This window comes from Lithobates pipiens, unplaced genomic scaffold (assembly GCF_037356315.1).
Source record: "Lithobates pipiens isolate NorthernLeopardFrog02 unplaced genomic scaffold, aLitPip1_a1.2 Scaffold_16, whole genome shotgun sequence".
Taxonomy (NCBI): domain Eukaryota; kingdom Metazoa; phylum Chordata; class Amphibia; order Anura; family Ranidae; genus Lithobates; species Lithobates pipiens.
In genome coordinates, this window is record NW_027507748.1 from 23,378,518 (window position 1) to 23,398,001 (window position 19,484).

Below are 19,484 nucleotides of genomic sequence, written 5' to 3' on the forward strand. Positions count from 1 at the left end.
GCAGGGAAGTATTCCAGCTTAACAAAGTGTCCCCAATAATGTTCTCACCTTGGAACTCGGCAAAAAAAAACAATTGTACAACACTTCCAAGCAATGTTTCAGATTCATATTTCTGCCCTCTGTGTGCTAATTATTCTTTTTTTACATTCTCATAGGGGAGAGAAGACTCGGCAAGTATGAGGACACCAGGGACAACACCCCTCCCAAAGAAGGCCAACTTCGAAAAGCAGAAACAGAGGAGCAGGAGGAGGAGGAGGAAGGAGAGATCGTGGAGATTGGGCAAATTGTCACCACAACAGGTGAGTGTCAGAGAACACAGCTTACGGTAAGCTCATCAATGTATGTCACCATATTTTTATTACATGGTGTGTTTTTTTGCTTTGTTTTGTAGGTGATGTGGAAGAAGATTCCCGTTTTACCAGTGAAAGTGCCCAGATCCTGATTGGGGAGATAATGGGGTGCAATCGGGATTTGGAAAATATACAGCAAAACATCAATGATGTTAAAAATAAAATGAAGAACATCATTGATGTTTTGGGGAGAGTGTGAAACTCACAAAACTAGATAGGGTTTTATTTTTGCTATTTTAAACCAAAAATTTTTTATTTCTCGAAATTAGAAATTTGGAAGATGCACAGAGTGTGTAAACATGCACTATCTCCCATCATGGGGGATCAATGTACGTGTTTTGTGTAAAGTGTCTGAGATGAAGGGGTTGCACCCTCTCCACTTGATTGAGAGCTGAATGGCTAAATAATGTGTGATACTTTGGTAAGCCCCTCCTTACTTACACTATTGGCAGCCCACGGGACAGGTAAGAAGTGTCATAACCCCAAAAAGAAAACAACATGGAAGCACATTTTGACATTCTGCTATTACATATCCAGATAATTAATATGTTAAAAAACAAAATAAAACTAGCATTTGAAAGTATTGAGGCAGGCCCTTGCACTACATGCTTAGGCGAATTCATCCATAAATGTGATCATCAAAAAGGTAGGTATAGTGTGTATTGGGTTTGGTAAAGTCATCAGATAGAGGATTGCTATCAGCTGAGCTAGCAGTTGGGGGGAGGGGGGTTACTAATGAGTTTGGCACAACCCCAAAAATTCAAAAAATGTCACTCTGCATGAATTGAAGCACACACATAACATTTGTAGAGATTTTAGGGGGTGTTTAGGGTAAAGCAATACTAGGGAGCTGACAAAAGACATTGGTAAGTGACTGGACTATGGTTTTATGGGCCAAGCAGAGCATGGTGGGGAAGTTAGTGAGGCAAATATGCATGAGGACAAAGGGGCAGAGTATATGAATTAGAGCATATTGCAATCATGGTAATTAGGGAATGAGGAAAGAAATGCAAGACATTAGCGAGCATGAAATATATAGAATGTGATGTTAAAGGAGAAAACTTAGCTTCATATAGTCCTTCTGCATGACCTGAATGATGGCAGAACAGGTCTCTGGAATAATGATCCCCAGAGCCTGGGGGGAGATGCCTGTAGAGAACTTGAGGTCCTGAAGGCTTCTCCCTGTCGCCAAGTAGCGCAACGTGGCGATGAGCCTCTGCCCCGGAGTTATGCCTTGCCACATGCAGGTATCCTGCCTGGTGATATAAGGGGTCAGCAAAGCCAGCAGACGGTGAAAAACGGGGTCCGTCATCCGGAGATAATTCCTGAAATCATCAGGATTATTCTTGCGGATCTCACAGAGCAAAGGCATGTGCGAGAACTGGTCACGCTGGCGCAACCAACTCTTGGTCCACAAACGCCTCCCCTCCCTGTTCATGGATGTCAAAGTAAGAACCCCAACACGAAGCCCCTGCACAGCACAAACTCTACGACGAGTACGTAGACGAAACAGGGTTTCAAAACGGTCGGCTGGTCAGAACGGACACCAGAAAGCACCGATAAACAGCAAGGCCTGAAAGAACGACCTGAATAGCAGAAGCAAGCAGACAATAAGAAATGCAAATCAAAGCATACCGTATATACTCGAGTATAAGCCGAGATTTTCAGCCTCTTTTTTGAGGCTGAAAGTGCCCCCTCGGCTTATACTCGAGTCACCGCTGTCTGACTGCTCGATCAGCGTATCGAGCAGACAGACAGCGGCCATTCTAAAATTCAAAAGCCGCGCCTCCGTCTCCGACTCCGCCTGTGATAGGCGGAACACTGAATTTCCCAGCAGTCAGTGTTCCGCCTATCACGGACATCCGCTCATCCTCGTACTACGGACGAGGATGAGAGGATGTCCGTGATAGGCGGAACACAGGCTGCTGGGAAATTGAGTGTTCCGCCTATCACAGGCAGAGGCGGAGGCGCGGCTTTTGAATTGTAGAATGGCCGCCGAGAAGAGCGGCGATCCATCGGCACGGCACGGGACGGAGGAGGCACGGGACGACGGAGGCTCGGGACGACGGCTCGGGACGGAGGAGGCTCGGGACGACGGCGGCTCGGGACGGAGGCTCGGGACACAGGTAGGCTGGACACACACACAAGGATGGATGGATGGATGGACACACACACACACACACACACACACACACACACACACAGGGATGGATGGATGGATGGATACACACACAGGGATGGATGGACGGACACACACACAGGGATGGATGGATGGATGGATGGATGGACACACACACAGGGATGGATGGACGGACACACACACAGGGATGGACGGACACACAGGGATGGACAGCCATGTCTCACCCTCGGCTTATACACGAGTCAATAAGTTTTCCCGTTTTTTGGGGGTAAATTGGGGGCCTCGGCTTATATTCGGGTCGGCCTATACTCGAGTATATACGGTACTATACCAAGATATAGTCCACAATGAGAAACAAATACTTAATGACTGCACGCACTGATTATCAGATACGCAAAGACAAGCAGAAACCGAAGAGCAGTAGCGATCTGAATCACAAATCTGAAAAGCGCGAATCGTCTCTCACCAAACTTCTACTAACACGAGATCAGCAGAAGGAGCCCAAAGGGTGCCGGACGTGGTGCTGAACTTCCCTTTTCTAGTCCCGCCGTACATGGCTTACGTCACTGCGTTCTTGGCAACCGCAAATTCCAACAACTTGGTCCGACCGTGTGTATGCCACAGTTTCGGACTAAATCCGTCTGACAAAATCCGTCGGACAAAATCCAACGGATTTGGTTGGCAGAATGTCCGACCGTGTGTACGGGGGCTTTGAATGATCCAGTCACAGTCCAGACCTAAATCCAATTGAGAATCTGTGACAAGACTTAAAAATTGCTGTTCACAGACGCTCTTCATCCAATCTGAGCTATATGGCAAAGAATGGGCAAAAATGTCACTCTCTAGATGTGCAAAGCTGGTAAAGACATCCCCAAAAAGACTTGTAGCTGTAATTGCAGTGAAAGACAGCTCTACAAAGTATTGACTCCGGGGGGCGCCATACAAATGTACCCCCCACACTTTTCACATATTTGTAAAAAAAAATTTAAAATTTCCACTTCACAATTATGTGCCACTTTGTGTTGGTCTATCACATAAAATCCCAATAAAATACATTTAAGTTTTTGGCTGTAACATGACAAAATGTGGGAAATTTCATGAGGTATGAATACTTTTTCAAGGAACCGTATCTAGCCACTAGGGATGAGCCGAACACCCCCCGGTTCGGTTTGCACCACAACTTTCGAACAGACCCCAAATTCGTACGAACGTTAGAACCCCATTGAAGTCTATGGGACTCGAACGTTCGAAATTAAAAGTGCTAATTTTAACGGCTAATATGCAAGATACTGTCCTAAAAAGCGTTTGGAGACCTGGCTCCTGCCCCAGGGGACATGGGTCAATGCAAAAAAAAGTTTTAAAAATGGCCGTTTTGGCGGGCGCACTGATTTTAATGATGATTAAAGTGAAAAAAAAGTGAAATATTCCTTTAAATATGGTGCCTGGGGGGTGTCTGTAGTATGCCTGTGAAGTGCCACGTGTTTCTCGTGTTTAGAACAGTCCCTGCACAAAATGACATTAAACGGAAATAACACCATTTAAAACTGCTTGCGGTTTTAATGTTATATCTGGTTCCTGCAATATGGTTGAAAATCATTGAGAAAAATGACATGGGTAGCCCTCCCTGCCCATTACCAGCCCCTTTGGGACTTGTACGGATATTAAGGGGAACCCCGTACCCATATTAAAAAAAGGAAATATGTCTGGCACCCAGGCCCTATATACTCAGAACAGCAGTATACAGGCGGTGTAAACAAGACAGGGACTGTGTAGATTTGTTGTGTTAAGTAGAATCTGTTTGTAATTTTGAACTGGTACATTTTTAAAGTGTAGCTCCAGTCAAAAAAACTATTTTTAAGCTTTTTGGAAAACATAGGGAAGGGTTATCACCCCTGTATAATTTGTTTTGCCGTCCATCTTTTTTCATCTCACTTGCTGTTGTCTCCTTCCGTTTGCAAGTAGGAGATGTTTGTAAGTTGGATGTTTGAAAGTAGGGGCCTGCCCTATATGCTCTGCAGAAATGGCGCAACAAGGTGTTGGTTTTGCCACAACATTGTAAGCCCTCAAAGTGACTCTTGGTGGGCGCTGGAGCGCCCTGCTGTGAACGATTATATCAAGAATTGTAATTACATGCCATTGTTGAACAGTGGTAGAAAAATTTACCTTTGGTGGTTGTGGTGCTGGTGCCACAACACTATAAGTCCTCACAGTTACTCTGGGTGGGCACAGGAAGGGGCCCTCCTGTGAAATATTATATCAAGAATTGTAATTACATGTCCCTGTTAAACAGGGTCTGAAAAATTGGGCTGTTGGCACTGGTGCTGGTGCCACGACACTGCAACCTCTCCCATATACTCTTGTAGTGCAGGAATGAGCCCTGCTGCAAAACATTGCATCAAAAATTGTAATTAAACGCCCCTGTTAAACAGGGGCAGAAAAATTGGGCCTTAGGCACTGGTGCTGGTGCCACGACACTGCAACCTCTCCCATATACTCTAGTTTTAGTGTAGGAATTAGCCCTGCTGCAAAGCATTGCATCAAAAATTGTAATTAAACGTCCCTGTTAAACAGGGGCAGAAAAATTGGGCCTTAGGCACTGGTGCTGGTGCCATGACACTGCAACCTCTCCCATATACTCTAGTTTTAGTGCAGGAATTAGCCCTGCTGCAAAGCATTGCATCAAAAATTGTAATTAAACGCCCCTGTTAAACTGACTGCAAGCTCTATTTAAAACGAGAAAGATAGCTAGCTATATAGATGGATATAGCGGTGTATACTGGGTTCAGAGCATGCAGACAGCATGCACAATCTCCTACCACTGACTGCAAGCTCTATTTAAAACGAGCAAGATAGTTAGCTATATAGGTGGATATAGCGGTGTATACTGGGTTCAGAGCATGCAGACAGCACGCACAATCTCCTACCACTGACTGCAAGCTCTATTTAAAACGAGCAAGATAGCTAGCTATATAGATGGATATAGCGGTGTATACTGGATTCAGAGCACACAGACAGCACGCACAATCTCCTACCACTGACTGCAAGCTCTATTAAAAAAGAGAAATATAGTTAGCTATATAGGTGAATATAGCGGTGTATACTGCGGTCAGGGCACGCAGACAACAACCACTACAGAAGAGCAAGAACGAAAAATCGGCCGATAACGATCAGTGTATACTGTGTTGAAGGTACACAGAACACCCACTAACTCCTACAGACGCCAACACACTACACAAGGCCGCCGCGCTGGTGGCCTTATATAGTGTGGGACGTGTACTACACAGCCTGAGCTATGATTGGCCCCAGGCATCCTGCCTGTGGCCAATCATGGCTCTCCTCGCTGCCGTGCTGTGATTGGCCAAGCATGCGGGGTCACAGTGCATGCTTTGCCAATCATGAGCCAGCAATGCACTGCGATGGCGCAGTGCATTGTGGGCCGTGAGCGCCACACGAATTTGGCACAAATGGCCCATAACGTTCGGAATTCGCCGAACGGGCGACTCGAACACGAAGCTCATCCCTACTAGCCACCCATAGTGATAAGAACCTTCAGGCTGGTGGGACAGGGATGGATTATTAGACTCTGATCCTTGCAATATTTCGGCGATTCCTGCCTTGCTAGGTGGAGGTAAAGGGTGCTTTTGGCAGTCAGATCTCATTAAGATAAGGAGGTGGAAACTATGCATATGGTGAGATGTATAAAACTTCATGGGGAACGTTCCCTGGCTGTGGGAACAATTCTTCTCTGAAGGTTTCATCACCTGGAACAGGTTGTTACTTGCTGCTAATTGTATAATTAAACTGTATTGACTAAATACACCTAAGCACAATAAAATATAGTCACGATATTATACTATATAGTCAAAAGTATTGGGACGCCTGCCTTTACATGCAATTAACTTTAATGGCACCCCAGTCTTAGTCCATGGGGTTCAATATTACATGGGGTTGACGTCAGCACTCTGTGCAGGCCAGTCAAGTTCCTCCACCCAAAACTCGCCCATCCATGTCTTTATGGACCTTGCTTTGTGCACTGGTCCAAATAATTTGGTGGAGGGGGGGATTACGGTGTGGTGTTCTATCGGGTTGAGGTCAGGACTCTGTGTAGGTTAGTCAAGTTCCTCCACCCAAAACTCGCTCATCCATGTCTTTACGGACCTTGCTTTGTGCACTGGTGGGCAGTCATGGTGGAACAGGAAGGGGCTGTCCCCAAACTGTTCCCACAAAGTTGGGTGCATGATCAGTGGAAAATATGGTGCCCCATCATTGGTGTCAGTGGGAAGAATGGTGTCCCATCATTGGTGTCAGTGGGAGGAATAGTGCCCCATCATTGGGATCAGTGGAAAATATGGTGGCCCATCATTGGTATCAGTGGAAGGAATAGATCCCCATCATTGGTATCAGTGGGAGGAATAGCGCCCCAACAGTCAAACACTATCATTATCCATGGTGCTGTACAGACAACATTTCACCAGTTGTGTCAAATCCTTGTCCCGGAGGAGCTTACACTCCAGAGTATCTCACAACTTTTTTTGCTGATAGGGCGCTTAATATGATGACCAATAAAATACAATGACTTATATTATCAGTGAAAATACAAATTGTAAGGTGTAATTGTTTCTAATGAACGTTTTTTTCTGATCTTCTCAGGTTGAGACCGGAGCGAACACTTATAGCCACGTTAAAGTCTTCGTACCTCTGCCTCAAAAAAACAACGACAAAAAAAAAAAGGACACATGAACCTGCACAAGCAGGATAAAAAAATTTCTTGCGGCCCCCCCCCCCCATGCAATTTCACTCTCCACCTGCTCTGAGACATACAATAAATAGCAGCTAGACTTAAAATCAGTTTACTGTATCAGATCAGGCAGCAATTGCGATTGGTTGCCAGCAGTTACAGCATGTCATTACTACTTAATGACTGGTTGCTAGAGGTTACAGCACACATTACGGCTCACTGATTAGTTGCTAGAGGTTACATCAAATGATTTCTGCTTGTTAATTGGTTGCTAGAGATTACTGTACAGTAATACCGCTCACTGATTGGTTGCTAGAGGTTACAGTACATCATCTCCTCACTGCAGTGGAGCATGATTGACATATGAATGCAACCTTTATTTACATATCAATGCTGCAGCTATTTACTTAGTAATGCTGCCACTTTTTACATATGAATGTCGGTTATTTACATGTAAACACAGGGTCTGCAGGTGAGTCATCTGTAGACAACAATAGGGTAGAGCTGGGCAGTATTAGTAGCAGCACTTCACACTGAGATATCAGGACACAGCACAGGACTAAAACTTCAAGAGACAAGGGAATTTAAGCTGGGATAGTTGGCAAGTATGAGGCAGCTGCTTTGGGCCCCTCAACAATGACAGGGCCCAGGGCAGCTGCCCCTTTTGCCCTGCCTTAAAGACAGCCCTGGGTTGTAGAGTGGTAGTGGTGAAGTCTGAGTCACCTGAATGAGTAAAGTTTGGTGGTGATAGTGCTGTGAATGTGACAGGGTTGTTAATTTGTGCTGCCCCATGTGTACAGCTCTGATCACCTGTATGTTCCAGGGATACACAGGCTGCTCTTACCATTCTACTAATTGGTTGGGGCGGGTGAGTTGGTGAAAAATTTTAAAAATACTTTTCTCAGCACAGACTTTGTTGCAGCAATCACACAATTTGTATGACATAATTTCCATACTCTGGTATCGTTTTTCTCCTGAGAATGGCCCATCTTCTGCTGGGTGTGGTCATTATTGGACATCCCCACCCTCTCTGTGGAATGGTACGGCCCTCAGGTGTATAAGCCCAGGTTGCTACTTGATAGGTATCAGTCTGTTGAGAACTTTGCAAACATGAGTGTGGAGGCAGCACTTGGAGGTGCAAGTAAGCCCAGGGAACCTACTGAAGAGGATCAAGCCATCCTTGACGAGGTAAGTGGTCGGGAATCCAATCTTAAGGACTTGTTAGCACCAAGTGTGATGAGCTGCATTGAGACCCTGAGATAACAATTCATCTCTGTGTGTCCTGTGCTCTCCATACAAGTGTGTTGTAGTAAATGTATTACAATGTGTCAGTATGGAGATGAATTATTTTTTAATACATTGTAACAATGTACACCTTTGTGCATTGTGAGTGTCTGTTGGTATGAATGGACCCCCAATAAAGGGACTATCATTTATTTCTATTAGCTATAAAGTGTGTGTGTGTGTGTGTGTGTGTGTGTGTGTGTTTCACAAATGTGTAGAAGAACATCTCCTATCTATTGCAATCACTCTGCCTTCCTGATAAAATATGAATTGCAAAGGCAGTGTCTTGTGTTTATTGGGACAGACTAGCTCCAGAAGTTGGCCACACAGCTTACAATCTGGAGGGGGGCGGGGTTGCCTAAACAATCATCTACCCCCCCCCCCCCCCCTCAAGAAAAAAAAGAGAATGGGTGGTGTCCTGTACAGCGAGTTTGTGGCTGAAGCTGTGTAAGCAGCCTATGTTATGCTATTAGGATGCAAACACAGCTGCATGTTCCTATTTGACATGTATGGTCCCTGGACACACTTGTGCATTCAGGACCACGCTCCACCTGTTGACTTGGGACTTGCGGCTGTGCTCGTATAGAGCAGTGATGGTGCATAGGGATGGCCGAACGGTTCGCCCGGCGGTCGGTTCGTGGCAAATTTTGCCTGTTCGCGATTCGCCCGATCGACTGACTATTGGCGCTGTTCGCCTGGCGGACTTATGTGTTTACAGTGTAAAAGAACTTTGACCCATGATGACACATCCATCATGGGGTACAGGACAGCCAATTGAGACATTTCAGCACATGGACACTTTGACATTCTTCCTACCTTATAAATAGACCCAATCTGGTGGCCGTTTTACATTCTTTTGTATGTCATTATAGGGAAAGGTTGCTGTGTGGAGCAGGAAGAGACTGCAGTGACACAAATCGCTAGCTATTAGGTCCACAAGTCCTTTTAAGGACTGGTATAGGTGTAGTACAGTATATAGGGTTGAGTGTACTGCTGTGCTTGTGATTGCAGCAGCCTGTCTTTTGTCAGTGCAGAGGGACAGGACGCTGTGTGCAGCAGGGACAGTCAGTTTAATCACTAGCTATTACTATTAAGTCCACAAAGGTCCTTTTTTTTTTTTTTTTTTTTTTTTTTTTTTTTTTTGGACTGGTATAGGTGTACAGTATATAGGGTTCTACATGTATAATATACTTTCTTCCAAATATAGAAAGAATATTATACTTGACTGCTGCCCTATTCTGCAGCAGTCCTTTATCAGTGTAGGGACTGAGGTACAGTCTGCTAATCACTAGCTACTAGATCCACAAAGGTCCTTGTAAGGACTGGTATAGGTCTACAATATATAGGGTTGTGGTGCACTGCTGCAGATTACTGCCCTATTCTGCAGCAGTCCTTTATCAGTGTAGGGACTGAGGGACAGTCTGCAAATCACTAGCTACTAGTTCCACAAAGGTCCTTGTAAGGACTGGTATAGGTGTACTATTTGGTGTGCAGCACATAGGTGTGTAATACACGTATAAAAAGGAAGGAGCAGCAGGCGGGACTTTGTATGAGGCACACGGGAGCAGAAACACAATTTGATTAAAAAAAAAAACTTTTAATAAATACAGGTAGTCATATATTTACATATTAATACACGTAGCCATATATTAGTATTTTCTATTAAATCAGATTATACATTCCAACAAGGACTTAGTAGTAGTGATGGCCGAACGGTTCGCCCGGCGGTCGTTTCGCGGCGAATTTCGGTCGTTCGCGGTCTGCTCGTTCGCTCGCCTATTGCCGTCGTTCGCCCCGGCGGACTTACGTGTTTAATGTGTAAAAGAACTTTGACCTATGACACATCTATCATGGGGTACAGGACAGCCAATTGAGACATGACAGCACATGGACACTTGGACATTCCCCCTAACCTATAAATACACCCGATCCGGCGGCCATTTTACATTCTTTCTTCTGTCACTATAGGGAAAGGTTGCTGTGCGGAGTAGGGAGAGATAAATCGCTAGCTATTTGGTACACAAAAGTTCTTTTCAGGACTGGTATAGGTGTTAGGTGTATATAGGTTTGCTGTGCTACTGATTGTTGCAGCAGCCTGAGTGTCTTTTGTCAGTTTAGAGAAAGGGAAAGGACGGTGTGTGCTACAGGGAGAGTCAGATTAATCACCATCATCCTTCATCATCCTTCATCATCCTTCATCATCCTTCATCATCCTTCATCATCCTTCATCATCCTTCATCATCCTTCATCATCCTTCATCATCCTTCATCATCCTTCATCATCCTTCATCATCCTTCATCATCCTTCATCATCCTTCATCATCCTTCATCATCCTTCATCATCTCCTCCACAAAAGAGCTATTCCAGTAACCACTAATCGTTCCAGTCTACTCTTTTTTTTGCCACTTTGTATAGGGAAAGGAAGGAAGCAGTGTGTCAGGCAGTGAGGGTCAGTTTAAAGACTTGCTGTTACTATTAGTTCCACAAAGGTTCTTTTCAGGACTGGTATCAGTGGTATGGTAATAGGCTTGTACACGTATAATATTCTTTCTTCCAAATATAGAAAGAATATTATACTTGACTGCTGCCCTTCTGCTGCAGTCTGCTAATCATTCACAACTCACTTGTTCCACAAAGCTCTTTATCAGGACTGGTAACTTGGTCTGTGTAGGGTGCTACAGTACATAGGGTTGAGTGCGGCACAGTCTGCTGTTCTGTAAGGACCGCTATCGGTCCACAATAGATAGGGTTGAGGTGCACTACTGCTGACTGCTGCCCTATACTGCAGCAGTCCTTCATTGGTATAGGGACTGATGTACAGTCTGCTAATCACTAACACACAACGGTGTCATATTTCTACTGGGGCTGCTTATATCCCTGTGCTGTGCTGACTTCCTCCTGGGGGTTCTTATTAGGGGATCACACCATCCCTGTGCTGTGCTGAGTTTCTCCTGGGCCTGCTTATTATGAGGGGATCACACCATCCCTGTGCTGTGCTGACTTACTCCTGGGGCTGCTTACGGTGCTGCTGTCAGTGCTGTATATCACGGTGCTGGTGTGAGTGCTTAATATCACGGTGCTGATGTCAGTGCTTAATGTCACGCTTCTGATGTCAGTACTCTCTATCACGGTGCTGCTGTCAGTGCTGTATGTCACGGTGCTGCTGTCAGTGCTGTATATCACGGTGCTGCTGTCAGTGCTGTATATCACGGTGCTGCTGTCAGTGCTGTATATCACGGTGCTGCTGTCAGTGCTGTATATCACGGTGCTGATGTCAGTGCTGTATTTCACGCTTCTGATGTCAGTGCTCTCTATCACGGTGTTGCTGTCAATGCTGTATGTCACGGTGCTGGTGTTAATGCTTTATGTCACACTGCTGATGTCAGTGCTCTCTATCACGGTGCTGGTGTCAGATGCCTCTATCACGGTGCAGGTGTCATTGCTGTATGTCACGCTGCTGGTGATCATCTCCTGTACCCTCTTCTTTGCCTACCCTGGTCCCTGACCTTCCCTCTCCTCCATTGCCTTCATGCGCTCCAGAGTCCTGAATTGTCAGAACAATTTCCCATATAAAAAAATAATGCTTGTAGTTATCGATCCCAAATTCACCTCATACATGTATTATGTCATTGGCCATGTGGTGGGACTATGTTTGCCCAGCTAATAATTATCTTGTGGCTGCAAATTCGACCTGAAGGTTTGAAACGTTCGCCTCCCATTGAAGTCAATGGGGCCCGCGGCGAACGGTCGGCCTCGTTTGCGAAACGTCCCGTCGGAAGTTCGTCCATCACTACTTAGTAGTAAACACATGAAAAGCCAAACACTAAATGAGCACAAATTATATGTAAATACATAGGTGTGTGTGTGTGTGTGTGTGTGTGTGTGTGTGTGTGTGTGTGTGTGGGTGTGTGGTTCATCCATGTTTTTGCAATTGTCCACTTTTTATGAGTTGATTTAAATATGGTTGTTTACTCTACCCATAGGTTACCATTATGGTGTTGCTCCTGACGAGTGGCTATAAGGTCACGAAACACGTAGAGCTTTCAACTGCTGTTTTGTGTATACAATCTTCAACAAAGCATGAACGTTCCTTCTCAACCTTTTTTGTTTCTTTATAAAAAAAAAAATTTCTCCGAAATGACGCTTCAATGTGTCATGTATTTACATATAATTTGTGCTTATTTAGTGTTTGGCTTTTCATGTGTTTTAATACTAAGTCCTTGTTGGAATGTATAATCTGATGTAATAGAAAATACTAATATATGGCTACGTGTATTAATATGTAAATATATGACTACCTGTATTTATTAAAAGTTTTTTTTTTTTTTTTTTTTTTTTTTTTTCAAATTTTGTGCTTCTGCTCCCGTGTGCCTCATACAAAGTCCCGCCTGCTGCTCCTTCTTTTGCCCCCGCCAGTGCTTTCCACCCCTGTTCTTTCTGGCCCCCACTAGTGCTCTCAAGCTCCCCCCCCCCAGTGCTCTTCGCTAAACCACACTCTTAGCATCCCCCAGTGCTCTCCAACCCCACCAGTACTCTCTGCTCCCACCCAGTGCTCCACTTCCCCAGGACCAGAGGACAGGCTGACTGGGGCCGGAAAATGAGGACGGCTGAAGGTGCAGGTTGCCAGGGACCACTCCATCTCACAGCTAAGAGATCCTCTGGAAGGAGCACCGTCCCCATCCAAAACGATAACACTCTGCCTGCTGCTGGCTGTCATGGATATCCTGCTGACATGCAAGGTACCGTACCGAGCATCAACAGCACACCTTCCCACAGACAGGGACTGCAGACTGGGACATGTGGCACAGGAGAGGCTGCATTTGGTGGGCACAGGTGAGGCTGCATTTGATGGGCACAGTGAGGCTGCATTTGATGGGAACTGGTGAGGCTGCATTGAGCTCTTGTATCATGTCTGCAGTCTCTGACCATCTTCGGTATTATTTCTGCAGTCTCTGAGGGAGTCTGGAGAGGAGTCAGGATGGGGGTCATGGGAGAAGTCAGACTTGTGTGGACTGTGAAGAGGAGACTATAGAATAAAACCAGAGCCAACCAAGCTGGAGCCGACTGACTGAGCCCTGCACGGTGCACCTAAGAGGTCGTGAGTGACAGCACCACCAGGCCAGTCTGAAGGGGGGGGGGGGTCACTGATGTAAGGGGGGAGTGAATACGATAATGGCACTGATATAAAGGGTTTCCCCCTTGTATCAGTAACCCACCCCCCCTTACCTTTAGTGTATTCTTTCTGTGGAAGGTGCCCCCCCCCCCCCGGTTCTGAGTTCCTGGGGTCCCCCTTGATGATTGACCACTTTTAACTGGAATTTGCATGTGTCTGTGTCTAATTTCATATCTATATCTAATACACTCTTCAAATGTGCTTTAAAATGTGTGTTTTTTTTTTTTTTTTCCCTTTTATGAACAAGAAAATAATGACGTTATGCTGTGGGGCTGGTATGAAATTTTTTCCGGGGCTGGATTTTATTCCCAGTCCGGCCCTGCCCTCCTCATCCTCTCGATCTGCACCCCCAAAGACACCACCACCACCACATACCTTCCGCTTGAGTCACAGGAATTATTTTCCGATCCATATCAAGAGGACATTTCTGATGCGCAGCCACTCTTGGTATTAGATCAGGAAGAGGAGGTAGCAACAACCGCTACTCAGCAGTCTGACGACAGTACCCAGATCAGCCCAAGGAGGAGGTTGGTCCCCGGTGTTGCTGCCTACTCCGAGATCTCTACTTATAGTGGTGGGGAAGGTGACGTCGATGATGACGTGTCTAGTGATGTCACGTGGGTGCCCACAAGAGAGGAAGAGGAGGGGAGTTCAGAGGGAGATATGGACCAGCAGATAGGGAGGAGAAGCAGGAATATCTTTCATTGCACAGGAGGGACAAAGCAGACTGCAAATGTATCAGGAGCGAGTCATCGACCATGTACAGTCACATCTGGCGCTCCCAGGACACCGGCACTTTAGGGTAGAGGTCTGCTTTAATCATGCCCTACATTGGAACTATCTGTTTTGTAAGGGGTTCACATTATTGTACCTCCCAACTTTGAGATGGGAATGGGAGACACCTATTGGCAAAAGTAGGTAAGCATAGGACACGCCCCCTTAAAGGAAACTTGTCCAAAAAAGTTAAACCCACAAGTGCGTAGGGGTGGTGTGTGGGTTTTTTTTTTTTTTTTCCTTCATACTGGCTTTCTGGACTTTACAAAAGCAGCATCTGACAAAGGGGTGTGTGTGTGTGTGTGTTCCCCCTGATCACCCCATAACCCTGGAGTAGTATCTCTATGGTGACACTGAACTTGTCTGACAGGATGTAAAGTTTAAAAGAAATTACATACTGTCAGCGTCCCTGATCGTGCCCTGCTGATGGTATATAGAAAATTCCCCCCCCACACTTTTTTGTAATTTTTGGGGGGAAAAATAAAAAATTACAACTTCAAAACCCCCTTTTTCTTATTAATTTGGACTGTCTACTTTTCAAAGGGGTATTTTTGTACTGTCCTTGCATTTTAGGGCATTGGGGGTCCTTATGGACCTTGCTTTATGCACTGGTCCAAATCATTTGGTGGAGGGGGGATTATGGTGTGGGGGGGGGGGGGTTGTTTTTCAGGGGTTGGGCTTGCCCCCTTAGTTTCGGTGAAGGCATCAGCATACCAAGACATTTTGGACAATTTCATGCTCCCAATGTTGTGGGAACAGTTTGGGGATGGCCCCTTCCTGTACCAACATGACTGCGCACCAGTGTACAAAGCAAGCTCCATAAAGACATGGATGAGCGAGTTTGAGGTGGAGGAACTTGACTGGCCTGCACAGAGTCCTGACCTCAACCTGATAGAACACCTTTTTGGGATGAATTAGAGGGAAGACTGAGCCAGGCTTTATTGTCTGACCTCACAAATTCCCTGGAAGAATGGTCAAACAGACGCTCCTAAACCTTGTGGACAGTGTTCCCAGAGGAGTTGAAGCTGTTATAGCGGCAAAGGGTGGGCCAACTCAATATTGAACCCTACGGACTAAGACTGGGATGACATTAAATTAAATTTGTGTAAAGGCAGGCGTCACAATACTTTTGGTAGTATAGCATAATCTGGAATGTAAAGGGAAGCATTTTCCATAGGCTTTTCTGATGCCTTTACGCAAAAGTGCAATACACTCCCTTAGTGTAGAAGCCGCCAAAGTGGACCATCCCCTTCACTAAAGGCATCGTACAAACTGTTGCATGCTGACATTAAATATTTTTTTTTTTCCACCCCTAGGTGAAGGAACAGTACGAGAAGAAGTCAGGGACTAACCCTGGAACGTTTAAGGCAATCCTCGTCAGTACTCAGGAGGTTGCCGGAACAAATTACTTTATGAAGGTACTGTAATGCTTTGGGTTTTATGAAACCTTGTGAGTTTAGGGCTCAATGCTATAATTTTGGGGGGGCCCATTACAGTTTTAGGCCAGGCCCCCCCATCCCAGAGCCTGCCTACTGGCAGTCCCACAGAGTCCCATCCCATGTCCTCCTCTTTCAGTCTCATCAGATAGATGGATACCCTCACTTCCTGTTCTGGTGACACAAAGGAAGTGAGGGGAAATCTGCAATGACATAACCCTATTAGATATTCTAGTTATATGTGTGTGTGTGTGTATATAAAGCAAGCACTATTTGGCCAAATTATGATTTCCCCCCCCCCCCTGAATCTGTGTTTAAGGGGGGGGGGGGGGGGCGAGGGAATTGCTCGGTATTTTTTTTTTTTTCCCCCCATTAACACAGTGATGGGGAATCCCTGCTGTGCAGCCATTGCATTCTCCCAGTGGGGGGTAGGAAACTGCCCCTGACAGGAAAGCACAGTAATTCTTGCTAGTGGCTACAAGAGCTGCTATTGATTGTCTGTAAAATCTGACAGGCTGGTTGTACTCAAGTTGGTTGATCGCCTAACTTGGGTACATTCAGCCTGCCCATACATGGTTTTAATCTCGCTCAGTCTCTGCTAAACAGATTCACACCATCTATGGCTGGCCTTATCTGCACTTGAGTTGCAATCTTCACATGTGCCGATCCAGTTTTTCTCAGCAGGGGATCTGTCCATGGATCCCTTGCTGAGCAAAGCAGGCAACTGACAGGTCTGTGTACTCTCATGCTGTCTGTTTACACCCAACCACCCCCTGATCCAGCCAGATCAGATTGGAGGTAGGTGGGTGTATATGGGCACATTTCCATTTAACTCTGCCGCTCCATAGAGAACAATGTTCTCTATTCAATCAGGTTGCCTTAAAGTGGTTGCAAACCCTTACAAACCACTTTGACCTACAGGTAAGCCTAGATTAAGGCTTACCTGTAGGTCCAAGAAATATCTCCCAAACCTATACGGTTTCGGAGATATTTGCCTGAAGACGGGCACCGCTGTCTATGTCGCATGCGCACTGAGCGTGGCATCGTCGATGACGCCGCGTGTCTCGGCTCCCCACCGAGAAGATGGATGCGCCGGACTACAGGGGACAGCGGTGACATCGCTGGCTCCTGTGTCAGATAAGTGATACATAATGGGCTACTATGCGATGTGATGCGATGCATAGTAGTCCATTATGCTTTACCTTTGCAGGGAATGAAAGGAAGTAAACTCATCGGGGTTTACTTCCTCTTTAAAAACTGACAGGAGGACCCGATCGGACCACTCATGTGAAAGGGACCTGAAAATCAATCCGCATGGATTGCTTTTCAGAGCATTGGCTAGTTTAGTGAACCTGGACTAAGAACAATCACTGTATTGTTATCCATATTGCTGTTCTTTTTAACATGGTGATATCAGCTGACACTACTCTGCACATGTGTAAAGTTACTTTCACTCTGCTAAAAGGACAGCAATAGGTCTGTTAAAGAGGAAGTAAACCCTGATGGGTTTACTTCCTCTTTGATTACTATGCATTGCATAGTAGCCCATTATGTGTCACTTACCTGACACAGGAGCCAGCGATGTCACCGCTGTCCCCTGTAGTTCCGAGTGTCCATCTTCTTGATGGGTCTCACAATGCCAGAGCAGCGATGTCCCCCCACACATGCGCATGGGAGCCAACACTTGAGGCCTCGCAGTGCACCTGAGCGCCGATGTCTACGGTGTATGCGCCATAGACAGCGGTGCCTGTCTTCGGGTAAATATCTCCTAAACCGTGTAGGTTTAGGAGATATTTCTTGGACCTACAGGTAAACCTTAATCTAGGATTACCTGCAGGTCAAAGTGGTTTGTAAGGGTTTACAACCACTTTAAACCCAACTTACTAAACCATTACACAAGTATGGTGAATCTTTTGCAGGCAACTAGACTGTATCCTCATTCTGCATACTATAGTCATAGGCATAGCTGTGCAAATTGGTTGTGCCGCATCCTATAACGATTGCAGGAAAAAAAGGGAATTCACTATGGGTGGACTTTGAAGGCACGTACCACTTGTACAATAAAGTATAAAACTATTTTTATTAATACAAAATTCCAAAAGAAGAAACACAATGTAATGCAAAATGATTAAAAATAAGATAACAATGTTGATATTGCAGAGTTGGGCACCTGTACACAACAAGGTGCACCCCAATATTTATTACCCTACACGTTTCGGAGGACAAACACTCCTTCATCAGGGGTAAATAAAGGTAAATAAAGGTTTTGTAGGAGGGGATTCTAGTGAAAGACATAAATGACAGGATATTAGGGAGGGGAAAAAAACGCAAGTAATGCAAAAACAAAAAGACAGAACGGCAATAGCAGTGTGATTTTTCATTACTTGCATAGCAAAATCAGTATAACCAAGTCTGCAGATATAGGCAAATGGTGACTTATGGATTTAAAAGCAATTAGCTCAAACAGTCAGAGGGTGTGACTCTCCAGTGTATTGGATCCCACGGATATGACTCAGTGCCTGAATACCATGATTTAAGAAAATATTTAATAAAATGGACACTTGCGTTGGACTGGTGTCTTTATTCAACCTTACTAACTATGTAACTATATTGGCATGTGTTGGTCTGGAAATGGTTAATATAATGGTGGAATTAACAACTTTGTTTTTCAGGTTGACACTGGAGAGGACACATATATCCACGTTCGGTTCTATGTACCTCTGCCTGGTTCAGATGAGGAACCCACTTTGGTGTCTTTCCAGGCAGATAAGACCAAGGATGATGAGCTGGGGTATTTCTAGGGTGGAGATGAGGGCCAATCACAGTGATCAGAACCTCCCATCCTCTTCAAACTCAAAGGACCAGCGACAAGGGGGTTAAAGAGCCTGGAAATAGATGATCTGATCTTCCAAAAATGCACTTGGCTGACGACGCACAACATCCTCCTGGACTGAGATTTCCTGACTTTAAGTCTGAACACTAATGATCTAGTGAACATTTGTAATGTCCTGTTCAGTGTTATCTTATTGTAACGAGTAATGCAATAAAATATTCTTGAGTGTGTTTTTGTTTAAATTTGCAAACCTGAAAACCACCTTTTCTTAAAGCCAAACCTGAACACTTTAGTAGCATGCAACTTTTTTTGTAGCATTCAAAAATGGAGGGGAGGGGGGGAGTGGCAACCAGGGCTGTCTTTTAAGGCAGGGCAAAAGGGGCAGCTGCCTCACACTTCCCAACTATCCTGGTTTAAATCCCCTTGTCCCTTGAAGTTTTAGTCCTGTGCTGTGTCCCAATATCTCAGTGTGAAGTTCTGGTACTAATGCTGCCCAGCTCCGTCCTATTGTTTACAGATGACTCACCTGCAGACCCTGTGTTTACATATAAATAGCGGCGGCATTACTAAGTAAAATGTAAATAAAGGTGGCATTCATATGTATATCATGCTCCCCTGCAGTGAGATGTGCTGTAACCTCTAGCAACCAATCAGCGAGCAGTGTTACTGTACAGTAATCTCTAGAAACCAATTAAAGAGCAGAAATCATTTGCTGTAACCTCTAGCAGCTAATCGGTGAACTGTAATGTCTGCTGT

The 19,484-nt window shown here is 45.2% G+C and overlaps 1 protein-coding gene across 1 annotated transcript; it reads left to right on the forward strand.

Annotated features, from left to right (window-relative positions):
• The first annotated feature begins 8,331 nt into the window (after nt 1-8,331).
• LOC143984221 (cystatin-A-like) lies at nt 8,332-18,958 on the forward strand. The gene is made up of 3 exons (XM_077484507.1): nt 8,332-8,416; nt 15,776-15,877; nt 18,568-18,958. The coding sequence occupies exons 1-3, from the start codon at nt 8,339-8,341 to the stop codon at nt 18,694-18,696; spliced, it is 309 nt and encodes a 102-aa protein (XP_077340633.1). The 5' UTR covers nt 8,332-8,338; the 3' UTR covers nt 18,697-18,958.
• The last annotated feature ends 526 nt before the right edge of the window (nt 18,959-19,484 follow it).

Bases quoted from the DNA above. Each gene is read 5' to 3' on its own strand.
- LOC143984221 (XM_077484507.1), top strand. From the start codon at position 8,339: ATGAGTGTGGAGGCAGCACTTGGAGGTGCAAGTAAGCCCAGGGAACCT. The intron at 8,417-15,775 runs GTAAGTGGTCGG...TTCCACCCCTAG, and splicing joins ATCAAGCCATCCTTGACGAG to GTGAAGGAACAGTACGAGAA. The intron at 15,878-18,567 runs GTACTGTAATGC...TTTGTTTTTCAG, and splicing joins GAACAAATTACTTTATGAAG to GTTGACACTGGAGAGGACAC.